This window comes from Balearica regulorum, chromosome W (genome assembly GCF_011004875.1).
Source record: "Balearica regulorum gibbericeps isolate bBalReg1 chromosome W, bBalReg1.pri, whole genome shotgun sequence".
Classification (NCBI taxonomy): domain Eukaryota; kingdom Metazoa; phylum Chordata; class Aves; order Gruiformes; family Gruidae; genus Balearica; species Balearica regulorum.
In genome coordinates, this window is record NC_046219.1 from 15,673,050 (window position 1) to 15,686,365 (window position 13,316).

At 38.6% G+C, this 13,316-nt stretch overlaps 1 protein-coding gene across 16 annotated transcripts in view; it reads left to right on the forward strand.

Moving 5' to 3' along the window:
• Positions 1-13,316, forward strand: part of LOC142599141 (adenomatous polyposis coli protein-like) — a 156,777-nt gene that overhangs the window by 129,963 nt on the left and 13,498 nt on the right. For 13 of the 16 annotated variants that reach the window (XM_075738814.1, XM_075738815.1, XM_075738811.1 and 10 more), the window contains 6 exons: positions 1,846-2,224; positions 3,527-3,622; positions 4,510-4,649; positions 6,142-6,219; positions 11,718-11,834; positions 12,835-13,049. In XM_075738814.1, coding sequence (XP_075594929.1) covers positions 1,846-2,224; positions 3,527-3,622; positions 4,510-4,649; positions 6,142-6,219; positions 11,718-11,834; positions 12,835-13,049 — 1,025 coding nt within the window. The remainder of the gene's footprint in view (positions 1-1,845; positions 2,225-3,526; positions 3,623-4,509; positions 4,650-6,141; positions 6,220-11,717; positions 11,835-12,834; positions 13,050-13,316) is intronic. The other 3 variants (XM_075738826.1, XM_075738828.1, XM_075738827.1) reach the window with 2 other exon arrangements.

Genomic DNA, 13,316 nt, shown 5'->3' on the forward strand with positions numbered 1-13,316 from the left:
CTGCCAGTGAGGAGATGCATAAGAAGCCAGGAGGGAGCATAGCCAGGACAGCTGACCCAAACTGGCCAAAGGGATATTCCAGACCATATGACATCATGCTTAGTATATAAACTGGGGGAGCTGGCCAGGGGGCAGTGATCGCTGCTCGGAAATGGGCTGGGCATATTGGTGAGCGGGTGGTGAGCAATTGCATTGTGCATCACTTGTTTTGTATATTTTTTTATCATCATCATCATTATTATTATTATTTTCTCTTCCTTTTCTGTCCTATTAAACTGTTTTTATCTCAACCCATGGATTTTACCTTTTTTTTCCTGATTCTCTCCCCCATCCCACTGAGGAGGGGAGTGAGCAAGCAGCTGCTTGGTGTTTGGCTGCCTGCTGAGTTAAACCACGACAATGTGTAATGCTGGTTTTTCATGACTTGATTTAGTTGGAGAAATGCTTAGTACTTTATAGTGTATATATTAAATGAGCATGTTTGCTCCATTGATTTTATCCCTGTAAACTTGAAGAAAGTGTTAAATTAGCTCTTCAATTTTGCATTAGCAGTAAATATATGCCATATGCAAATCATTCATCATAACAAAAATTCATTGGTTAATTTGAAATAGTTTTAATGGAAAACATTAAAATATGTGTAAGTTTTTTTAGCACAATGTATATTAAAAATTAATGTAATCAATCTTATCTTGTCTGGAGTAACTATTTAACTATTTTCATGAAAGTATGATTCATACAGAACATACTCTTCTGAGATAAAATTAATTTTAAATATATTCCTGCATTCCCAAAATAAAGCACTTTCATTAGTATGTTTCTTTAATCCTTGTGTGCAATGGAAAGTTACAAGTCTTTGTCATTAGTCTTGTAGATTAATACAGTTAGATATAATTACCACCCAGTTATTCTAGCCATTTAACTACTGACATTTATTAAGATTATAAATGGTGAAGAACTAATAGTGCTTATTTAATTATTTTGAAGTAGTACAAAACTGGTTGATGGATGGATTGAGAGCAGCCCTGCAGAGAAGGACTTGGGGATATGAGATAGATAGATGAAAAATTTGACATCCAATTTTGTGTTTGCATCAATGTGTGTTTGCATCCCAGAAAGCCAATCGTATCCCAGGCTGTGTAAAAAGAAGCATGTTCAGTAGGTTGAGGGAGGTGATTCTCCCCCTCTACTCCACTCTTGTGAGACCCCACCTGGAGTATGGCATCCAGTTCTGGGGCCCCTAGCACAAAAAAGACATGGACCTGTTGGAGTGAGTCCAGAGGAGGGCCACAAAAATGGTCAGAGGACTGGAACACCTCTCCTATGAAGAAAGGCTGAGAGAGTTGGGGTTGTTCAGCCTGGAGAAGGCTCCGGGGTGACCTTATTGCAGCCTTTCAATATATAATAGGGGCTTATGAGAAAGACAAAGAGAGGGGTTTTTTTCTAGGGCCTGTGGTGACAGGACAAAGGGCAAAGGTTTTAAACTGAAAGAGGGCAGATTTAGATTGGATAAAAGGAAGAAATTTTTTATGATGAGAGTGGTGATACACTAGAACAGGTTGCCCAGAGAAGTTGTGGGTACCCCATCGTTGTAAGTGTTCAAGGTCAGGTTGGATGGGGCTTTGAGCAACCTGATCTAGTGAAAGATGTCCCTGCCCATGGCAGGGAGGTTGGAACTAGATGGTCTCTTCCAACTCAAATCATTCTATGGTTCTATGATTCTATGAAATTCTTGCACCATTATATAAATACATTTTCTTTTTTGCTCATGCATGCTATTGAGAACTTTAATTTTATATGTATTTTTTACATGTAATTGTATTTTTTAAATCATTTGACCTGCAGGTGGAAATGGTGTATTCATTACTGTCGATGCTTGGTACTCACGATAAAGATGACATGTCACGAACATTGCTAGCGATGTCTAGCTCCCAAGACAGCTGCATAGCTATGCGTCAGTCTGGATGTCTTCCTCTCCTCATCCAGCTTTTACATGGCAATGATAAAGACTCTGTGTTGTTAGGAAATTCCCGTGGTAGTAAAGAGGCCCGTGTCAGAGCCAGTGCAGCACTGCATAACATCATTCACTCCCAGCCCGATGATAAGCGAGGCAGACGGGAAATCCGTGTGCTTCATCTCTTGGAGCAAATACGTGCTTACTGTGAAACGTGTTGGAAATGGCAGGAGGCACATGAAGAAGGCATGGACCAAGACAAAAACCCAAGTAGGTTCTGTAAACTGTATAAAGATGTTTAAAAGATATTTTGAAAACAGTGAATTTACAAAAAAAAATCAGCTTTAATCTGACTTCTTGTTGAATGTATGTAAGGTTTCTTTTATTTTTATATTTATTCATTTATTTATGTATATTCAAGTTGAGGTAGTATCAGGAAATAGTATCTATTATAGCTATGATATCTCATTTATAAACTTGTTCTTTACATCATAGGCTTTGGTATGTTTTCCAGATATAATTCTAGTGTTTTATATTTATAATCTACAAATTAAACATACATTTCTTCTCATTGCTATTTTACATTTGAATGGATAATTAAATATATCTAATTAAATAATCCCAAACTGCTCTTCATTCAGATGTGTTCAGAAGATAAAAATTTCATCTAGGAATGGGATAGAGGGCACAAATTAAATAATCTCAATCTATTCCGTATAATGTGGACTATTATTTAGAATGTGATACATAAGAAATAGTTCAGTGTTAAAATACCAGAGAAGTGACAATTTAAGTGAATTGGAGTTTTCTCACATAACAGTTGGGGTTTTTTAAAAAAAAAAATGTAACCTTCTGGATTACTCAATAACTGCTTTTCTGAATAAGGGAGGATTAAAGTTGCCATTTTGCAAATATATGCTGTAGACATCTATATCGGAAATACTACTGAAATCAGTAGGCTCTGTTTTGGATGCTGGATTTTTTTGTAGAAATCATTTTGTAGAAGTGGGTCTCTGAATAAGATATACCAATACAATTTGTGCTTTAGGGAAAGTCTAGCTCACAAAATTATGAACTTAAAAAGTTCTGTTATGAAACAAAGGGCTTAATTAACCATTCATAAGGACATAACACCCAAAGAAACAGTTTCACCTTGGGTGGTGTATTATTTAATGCTGCCAGAAAATTTAAACTTACTGATTTGTTTCACTAAGATTATTATTTTCCCAAATTAATTAGATAATTTTTTTGTACTTGGTCATATATTTTACTTAATACATACATTCAGAATTTTCTCTAAATTATTTTCCATAAATAGTCTTTTCAGCTTCAAGTATACTTCTAGTACATATATGTAATCTTAGTTGTATGTGCACGTTCAAGCCTCTGTGTACTCACATTTATTAGTAATGTTCTTAATTAACTGTCTGTTCTTGAGTTACTGCGAAGATACAAACCCTGAAAAGAACCTGTACTTTATTTATTTTAAGATTAGATTCACTTTGGAAAGCTTATGATCTAGACAAAATTATACACCTAAGAAATACTAACAGTTGCCTATTTCCTGATCAGTGCCAGCTCCAGTTGATCATCAAATCTGTCCTGCAGTGTGTGTTTTGATGAAACTTTCATTTGATGAAGAACACAGGCATGCCATGAATGAGCTTGGTAAGACTAAATGTGTTTCTCTAACTTTCTTTGAGATGCTTCCTGAAAATACAGACATTCCTTTCTTGTATACCTCACTGAATATGTGGCTATTTTTTTATTAATGACTATTTAAACTCTGATCGATAAAGTTTAAATGAACTTATAGGTAGACTATTTCCTAGTGGACAGGTTGTTATGCAAGTTATTCTTATATCTGGCATGAGCTGTGATTTTTGGAAGGATACTTGTATCCTGGAAATATTTGCAATTTTAGAAGTATTGGACTTATAATGGAGACTACTTTCTGAGGTTTTTTTGTGTCATGAGTTAAACATATTGATTGGTTCCTGTATAATAGCCTGAATGCTTTAGTCCATCTTCAGTGAATTCTGTGCATGCAAATTTCCTTAATTTGCCAATTTTATTATAAATGAAGAAAATATATGCATTTTTCTGGGATAATAAGATTCAGTAATAATAATTATTAAATTAATAATTATCAGATTTACTGAATAACCTTTTATGTAATTAAAATTAAAATGTGAGTTCATCAGTCAAATGTGATTTTGACTGGGTGGAATTAAAAGATGGGTGTGCTTCTTATGTCTTCATAAATGCTTCTGTTCTCATTTTCCCCCAAAATCTCAACATCATGCTACCATACCTTTCAGCTTGTACTAAGCATGCAGTTCAAGATCCAGAGTCAATATTTAACAGTGTATTTAAGAAATTATCATTCACCTTTCTGAGCCTTTTGGTTTTCAGATGTTTGAGATATATTCTGTACATATGAATGCAATTTACTCCTTGATGTGTGTATACTGTATTCTTGATATTAGGATTGAATTTTAGTAGTCATAGTATTGTTTATTGTTATTCATTTTATTATTTATTTCTTTTTAAAGGAGGTTTGCAGGCCATTGCAGAACTGTTGCAAGTGGATTGTGAAATGTATGGACTTACAAATGACCGCTATAGTGTTACATTAAGGAGGTATGCTGGAATGGCTCTGACAAACTTGACTTTTGGAGATGTGGCAAACAAGGTAAAAATAGAATTTCAAACATAAAATAATTTCAATTCATAGCTGTGGTTTACTTGTAGTTATCAGAAAGGTGATGAAAATCTCTGGGATAGGATATTGCATTTCTGGGATAGAATATTGTATTTCGTCTTGACACAGAAATTCCCCCAAACTTTGCCATTCCATCCTGTTCCTAACACAGAGCACAAACTGAATGTTTTATCATAAAAGTATAGTATCAGCTTTCAAATTAAATTACATTGCTTCTATTTTGTCACTGAAAATAAAGATTTATTTATTGGCTTTATTTTTGTGTAAACAATACACTAGATCTTTCCATAATGTGCCAATGATTATGGACAATAGATTTTTCTGAGGATTTTGAACTAAATCTGTTAATTTAGTCAAATTTTATAAAGTTATCACTTATTTATTAATATTGTTACTGTCTGACAAATTTTTGCAAATCTCTTCAGCCTGGATCCTTTTTTAAATGTTTGGAGCACGTCTGGCTCATAACAGGTGTTATTTCAAATGACTGGAACAAATAGATTCCCTAATTTCTGCCAAGGACTTTACTTTCAAAAGATACAAAGTTTTAATAATTTCTTGCCCCGGAGTTTTCCAAGACATGGATCTTCAAATAACTTCATTCTGACAAGACTTTTATCTTTCTACTCTAATGCAAGACACTTCAAGAGTGAATGAAAATTTCATCCCAACAAGCAGGAAGTCAAGCAAAAATGCCAGGAGGCCTGCATGGATGAACAGAAGACCTCCTGACAAAACTCAGATATGAAAAGGAAGTTTACAGAAGGTGGAAGCAGAGACAGTTAACCTGAGAGAAATATAGACACTGTCTGAGCTTGCAGAGATGTGGTTAGAAAAGCCAAAGCCCACCCGGAGTTGAATCTGGTGAGGGATGTCAAAGGCAACAAGAAGGACTTCTATAAGTACATAGCTGACAAAAAGATGACTAGGGAAAATGTGAGCCTGCTGCTGAAAGAGACAAGGACCTTGTGACACAGATCATCATAGAGAAGATGATGAAGTATGGGCTAGATGAGCAAACAGTGAGGTGGACTGAGAACTGGCTGAACAGTCAGGCCCAGAGGGTGCTGATCAGTGGCACAAAATCTAGTCGCAGGCCAATAACTAGCGGTGTACTCCTGCACCGGGCAGGGGGCTGGGACTGTTTAGCCTGGAGAAGAGAAGGCTCAGGGGGATCTCATCAATATATATAAATACCTGAAGGGAGGGTGCAAAGAAGACAGAGCCAGGCTCTTTTCAGTGGTGCCCAGGGACAGGACAAGAGGCAACAGGCACAAAGTAAAATACAGGAGGTTCTGTCCGAACGTCAGGAAACACTTTTTCACTGTGAGGGTGACCAAGCACTGGAACTTGAACTTCAGAGATGAATAGCTTAAAATATCAATTAATTATGCCCAATCAAGCCACCTAATGTGTCATTTAATACTCTATTTATTTTCTTTTTTCTCCTGACTCCTAACAGGCTACATTATGTTCTATGAAGGACTGCATGAGAGCTCTTGTAGCCCAATTGAAGTCTGAAAGTGAAGACTTGCAGCAGGTACTTCCTTTTGAGATGAAATATTTCCTTGGCTTGCATATTTCCATCATCTTGCATCCCTTCAATTTCATTGAGTTGTATTAAAATGTTGTATTTCTGCTCCTCTTTCTTTCCATTCATTTGGCCTCTCCATGAGTTATTTTTATGCTTAAATTTATATCTTCTTTCATGACACTGGCTGAACATGAGCGCCAACAGTGTGCCCAGGTGGCCAAGAAGGCCAATAGCATCCTGGCTTGTATCAGAAATAGTGTGGCCAGCAGGACTAGGGAAGTGATTGTCCCTTTGTACGTGGCACTGGTGAGACTGCACCTCGAATACTGTGTTCAGTTTTGGGCCCCTCACTACAAGAAAGTTATTGAGGTGTTGGAGCGTGTCCAGAGAAGGGCAACGAAGCTGGTGAAGGGTCCAGAGAACAGGTCTTATGAGGAGCAGCTGAGGGAACTGGGGTTGTTTAGCCTGGAGAAGAGGAGGCTGAGGGGAGACCTTATTGCTCTCTACAACTACCTGAAAGGAGATTGTAGCCAGGTGGGTGTTGGTCTCTTCTCCCAAGTAACAAGTGATAGGATGAGAGGAAACAGCCTCAAGTTGTGCCAGGGGAGGTTTAGAGTGGATATTAGGAAAAATTTCTTCACTGAAAGGGTTGTCAAACATTGGAACAGGCTGCCCAGGGAAGTGGTTGAGTCATCATCCCTGGAGGTATTTAAAAGATGCGTAGATGTGGTGCTTAGGGACATGCTTTAGTGGTTGGACTTGGCAGTGTTAGGTTAATGGTTGGACTCGATGATCTTAGGGTCTTTTCCAACCAAAATGATTCTATGATGCTGTGATTCTATGATTTCTAGTGCTCCGTTTGTAGAGTGCTTTCTCTTTTTTAACTAGGCTATCTCTTTGAAATGTTCCATCCTTCCCAGTCTGATTTTCTTTTTTTCATACTCATTCTTATGTTGTCTTGTCAGCATTAACTTTGATGCAAAGTTTGTACCTGTATTTGTTGTATAAATTATGAAGTACAACTTTGTAGTTATAAAAATGCTTAACTCTGGGTCAAATTCTGTTTTCTCACCAAAGTATATATATAATCAGCTATAAAACTCACTTTTATGACCCTGATCTGTTAGTGGAAGTCCAGTTTTCAAAATAAGTTTGAGCAATCTGAGATTTGCTGATTTAGTTTACTACTGATAGTGCTAATGGACTAGGATTACCCTGAAGGTTAATGCAGTATTGTGACATCTGAGGCTCCTCCTATACTAGCAACCAATAAATAATAGACTAATAACAGTAGAGGAAACTACTTCAAAGGAGAATCTGTATGACACTTGATAAGGTTGTTCTCTTAGTACATATATACCCACTTTTTACACCAGCACCTCCTAGAGAAACTTTGTTCAAGTGTCAGCAAAGTGTTTGGTGTTAAGCCAGCAGTGTCTCATGCTGTGTAAAGAAAAATATCCTGTAAATAAACATTCTTTTCTTAAATCTTATAAAGTGCTTAGGGTGATCCTGAGAGTTGAGAGCACAGAACTGTTCTTCAGTGGTGTGGAAGTTAAATTCATTAAATATGAAATGGTAATCCACTTTGATAAATAGATAATGTAAACAAATCAGAACAGCTTTTGGAAAGGAAAACCCTGTTTTCCTTGCAATTTGCATGAATCATCAGAAAATAAATAAAAGAAAAAAATTAAGTAAAATTTACTTTCTATCTTAAGATACTGTTGACAAAAAGAATTTCCCCACTAGTTGAGAAGCTAAGTAATTATGGCTGAGAAAAAAAAGTTAAAATTACAATAGAGGATACTGGGTACAGTCTCTGATTTGTTATTAAGATAGATATTAAGTATATTTAGTACTCTTGAAAAGGAAGTCAACTGCAGGGTGCCAGTGTTGTATAATTATTTAGATTTATCAAGATTAAAGAGGACAGTGAGGAAGTCCAGAAGTGTATAAAACTTTTTAAAACAAGCAGCACAGGCAATTCATTATTTAAATGGAAAGTACTGTATGTGGGAAGAAGTAATTGCAACTGTTCATATGCATTACTGCTTTGCTGAATGGTTGCAGTTCATTTAAAGCAAGAGCTTGAAATCACTGTAGTGACAAGTCAACAAAAGCATCTGCTCAATATGCAGCATTTAAAAAGCAAAGAATAATTTGCAATAGATGGAATTATTTTTTTTTTTAGTTCTGATCAACTAATGATCAAAACAAATGCAGAAAAAAATTGAGATAAGTAAAATATGTTATTTTAAACATTGAAAGATGTTTATATTGAAAGACTATTATAAGTATTGAAAGACAGACTGTTTTGGTTGTAAACAAATAAGGACGAGAGAGGTAAAATAAATAACATAAGGAATGATGTAACACAAGGAAATTGTGCCACTCATTTTTTACCATTGAAATGAAAACCAACAAATTTAAATTAACCATTAAATGTCAAGACCAATAGTTCAGTAATATTTTTTAAAACTTTGTTAGGGAGGGCTGAATCCGGTATCCCAACAGAGGCGATGCTGTTGCAGCTCCATTGTCCCCAGATCCAACCAGTAGTGAGGCTGAAAATGTATTCCCAGTAGGCACACACACAGAGAGGACACGTATACACTACATATATATGTAGGTACACGGCTGGCCACAAAGATCACAGATGGACACACAAAGCACTCCCACAAGCACAGCAACAGCCTTATTCTGCTCCCCTCTCTGATTGAGCAGGATGGACATCCAGTAGTGAGAATATATATATGTATATGTGCAAGGTGGATCCCTCACACCCAGAGCTGGCTGGGACTCATCTGTTCCCATAGCTGATTCCCTGTGTGCTTGCCCTTAGAGACCCACAGGCGCTCTCACACACAGAACTGGCCCTTAGAGACCCACTCGTCCCCTTGCTCCCAGGCCACTTCAACTATTCACCAGCTAGTCCAGCTTGATATTTGCTAGTGCTCACACACTCACTTGCACACCTGCACTTGCTCCTGTTACTGTCACCACAAACACATGGGCCCCTATGACCCTCACCCAGAGAGTTAAAAAGTTAAAGGAATTTAATAAGAATACAGGACAGATGCAGGAAGAAGATGCATAAGATAGATCAAGTGCAGGGTCTAGCCAGACAAGCATACCGACCAGCAAACTATTTATATGCGACCAGCCCCTCTTATCCCATCATTTCTCTATTTTCCTACACTTGTTTCTCCCTAAATCACCTAGATCGCTCCTTTTCCCCTCCTTTAGTTCCTCCTCTAAACATCCCATAATAAGTCCTGTGCAATCCTGAAATGCTCTTCCCTTGCATCCCTGTGTTGGTTTTGCGTGGCAAGGTTTTGGTAGCGGGGGGGCTACAGGGGTGGCTTCTGTGAGAAGCTGCTAGAAGCTTCCCCTGTGTCTGATAGAACCAATGCCAGCCGGCTCCAAGACGGACCCGCCGCTGGCCAAGGCCAAGCCAATCAGCGCCTCTGTGATAACATATTTAAGAAAGAGAAAAAACAGTTAGAGAGAGCTTTTGCAGCCGGACAGAGGAGTGAGAAGATGTAAGAAACTCTGCAGACACCAAGGTCAGTGCAGAAGGAGGGGGAGGAGGTGCTCCAGGCGCCGGAGCAGAGATCCCCCTGCAGCCCGTGGTGAAGACCATGGTGAAGCAGGCTGTCCCCCTGCAGCCCATGGAGGAAGGATGAGGGGGTGTAGCGATTCCACCTGCAGCCAGTGGAGGACCCCACGCCGGAGCAGGTGGAGACACCTGAAGGAGGCTGTGACCCCATGGGAAGCCCACGCTGGAGCAAGCTCCTGGCAGGACCTGTGGATCCATGGAGAGAGGACCCCATGCCAGAGCAGGTTTGCTGACAGGACTTGTGACCCCGTGGGGGACCCACGCTGGAGCAGTTTGCTCCTGAAGGTCTGCACCCCGTGGAGGAGACTCACGTTGGAGAAGGCCGTGAAGGACTGTCTCCCGTGAGAGGGACCCCACGCTGGAGCAGGGGAACGATGAGAGGAGTCCTCCCCCTGAGGATGAAGAAGCGGCAGAAACATCGCGTGATGAACTGACCGTAACCCCCGTTCCCCGTCCCCCTGTGCCGCTGAGGGGGGGCGGAGGTTGAAGCCGGGAGTGAAGTTGAGCCTGGGAAGATGGGAGGGGTGGGGGGAGGTGTTTTAAGATTTGGTTTTATTTCTCATTCCTCTACTCTCTTTTGCTTAGTAATAAATAAGATGAATTCCCTCTCTAAGTTCGGTCTGTTTTGCTCGTGATGATAATTAGAGAATGATCTCTCCCTGTCCTTATCTCAACCCGTAAGTTTTTTTTTTTTGTTGTTGTACTTTTCTCCCCTGTCTAATGAAAGAGGGGAGTGATAGAGCGGCTCTGGTGGGCACCTGGCCCTCAGCCAGGGTCAACCCACCACAATCCTATAATGTGTCCTTTACCCCAGGGCAGTAACTCCTCTCAGTCTGAAAGGTGCTTTGGAGAGTGCTCACCTTGACGGGTTTCACACCTGGATAACAGAGCTGATGACTCTCCTGTGACAGCCTTGGGAGTGTCCTGGACAGGGGATCCCTTCCTCTGAGTCCTTAATTTGGGTTTCCACCTGCCATTGTGCATCCATGTGCTCCTCTGGGTTTCTGCAGATGGGCCTGTTATGGGATGCTGGCTCCTTTGATGGGCCTGGGAGGAGCTGGGGCAGGGTATTATTTGGGTCCCCCACCTGCCATTGCCTCTCTGAGCTCTTTTGTGGGGGTGCAGATGAGCTTTTATCACATAACCTAACAAGGTTATACACTTTTGTGACAATGGGAACATCCATAGATATGTATGGATTTGATAGTATTCTATCAAATATATTTTTGAGGGATATACATGCTTACAGCTGCCCATAAATGGATGGAGTTAAATATTTAATGACTGTCCACCGTCTTGACAGTTGCACTTTACTTTGAAACATCTGTCTAGCTGCTGCCAAGGACAGGAACCTAGGCTGAATGGCTACCCATCTTCCATGGATAACTATTCTGATTATAAAAGACACAGTGTATTCAAAGATCTTGATAAACATTAATAAAGGTAATCATACAATACCTCTGAGGGACAGGTTAGTATGATTGTCCTATTTTACAAGTGGAAAAGCTGAGGAAAAAGATTATATAAATCTCTCTCCTGAGACTGCATAATAAGTCTACAGCAGACATCAGAGTAGAGCACAAATCTGAGGTTTTGGTCCAATTTTTCAGCCAGTGTGGAAAGTAGGGAACCTGCTTTCAAATCTTTATTTATTTTATACACAAAAGTCAGTACCTTTGATCAAACTTCATACTGAAATCTTAGGACAGTCTAGCTGACAATAGAACAAAAAGTGAATTTCAGCAAAAAAGCTAGTTCAGCAGCTGAACATTGCCACTGTTAATGAATTCTACAGTGTTCCAGAAATCCAGGAGGAAATGCTGATAACCTACTAAAGGAGTAGCTATTTTGAGATATGTTCTTTTTCTTTCATGTTTTTCAGGTCATTGCAAGTGTTTTGAGGAACTTATCCTGGCGAGCAGATGTAAACAGTAAAAAGACTCTACGTGAAGTTGGAAGTGTGAAAGCATTGATGGAATGTGCTTTAGAAGTTAAGAAGGTATCATGTATAAATGATTATGAGATAAATTTTGGAGAGATTGCATTAATTTTACACAAAATACAAATATTATCTTTTTTTGACATCAGCAGTTAGTCAAATATTTGCAGTGTTTCAGGTACTTTCCTTCGAAGAAGAGAATTGCTTTGAGTTAACTGGGCAGCAGATCACAACACAGCAACGACATCTGAGAACTATTAGTGTTTCTGTAATTTTATTTACAAGGGTTGATAGCTTTCACTCTTCAGTTTCATGAGCTGTGCTGTTCCAATAGCCTTTTTTATAATTTTTCAGTTTTAATAAAACCATCTTCTGATTTTATGAATTTGTCATTCTAGAGATGTCTACTTGATATCCCAACAGGATTATATTTCATCCCAGTGTCCCCTGCCAGCTAATCTACAAACTTTTTACTATTATGGCAGCTGACAAGTATTGTGGCACATACTTCTGAAACTTTCTGGGAAGCAATAGCAAATCCATAGCTGAGGGAAGGAGAGCGAAGCAAACTAAAGTAGTTATGTGTGCACTGTGGCTTGCCTCTAGTTTATCAGCACAGAAAGCAGAGCCTGAAATGCAGTTAATTCTCATTTGCAAAGAAAAGCTAGAGAAATAGTGGTATATGCAGTAAAACAGAAAGCAAAACATTTGGTCATCAACATACAACACAGGAGAGATTTCATGCCAATCAAAACTCAAATTCAGCAGTGAACTGGAAAGAAGCTAAATTCCGTGGTCAATGAATTGTTATTTGCAGATCTGGATTAGAATAAGTGAGGCAGTTTATGTCTCTGAGCTGTATTTTTAAACTGTGTGCAGGTTCAGCAGGAATTATTTCTTTAGGTTATTCTTGGTTCACATTTTCAAAGCTATCTTTGCATCCATGAGAGCTAGAAAAACAAGTTTCTCACTACCTCCTTGAAGCTAACTTAGGTACTTCTGAGGGCTTAGGACCAATAGTTGAAAACTCTCTAATCCTGTCATTTTATTATTCTCCTAGGAATCCACCCTAAAAAGCATTTTGAGTGCCTTATGGAATTTGTCAGCACACTGTACTGAGAACAAAGGTGATATATGTGCTGTTGATGGTGCTCTTGCATTTCTAGTTGGTACACTGACATATCGGAGCCAAACAAACACTTTAGCCATCATAGAAAGTGGAGGAGGAATATTAAGAAATGTTTCTAGCTTAATTGCTACTAATGAGGACCACAGGTGAATATACTTTCTATTTTTCTGAGAATCAGTAGTGGTACCAAAAGTATATTTAATAGTTTGTATAACCAAGTCTTAATATGAATGCATGTTTTAAGTATTGTAATTATGCATTCATTTTTTAATGGATTTGATAAGGCAAGTATTTAATTTAGATAACAGGAATATACAAAAGGATTAATATATCTGCTGCTTGTTAAATGATGAATTGTACCAAAAGATTTTCCTGGAAAGAGAAAATTCATAAGTTATTATCAGCCATAGGAA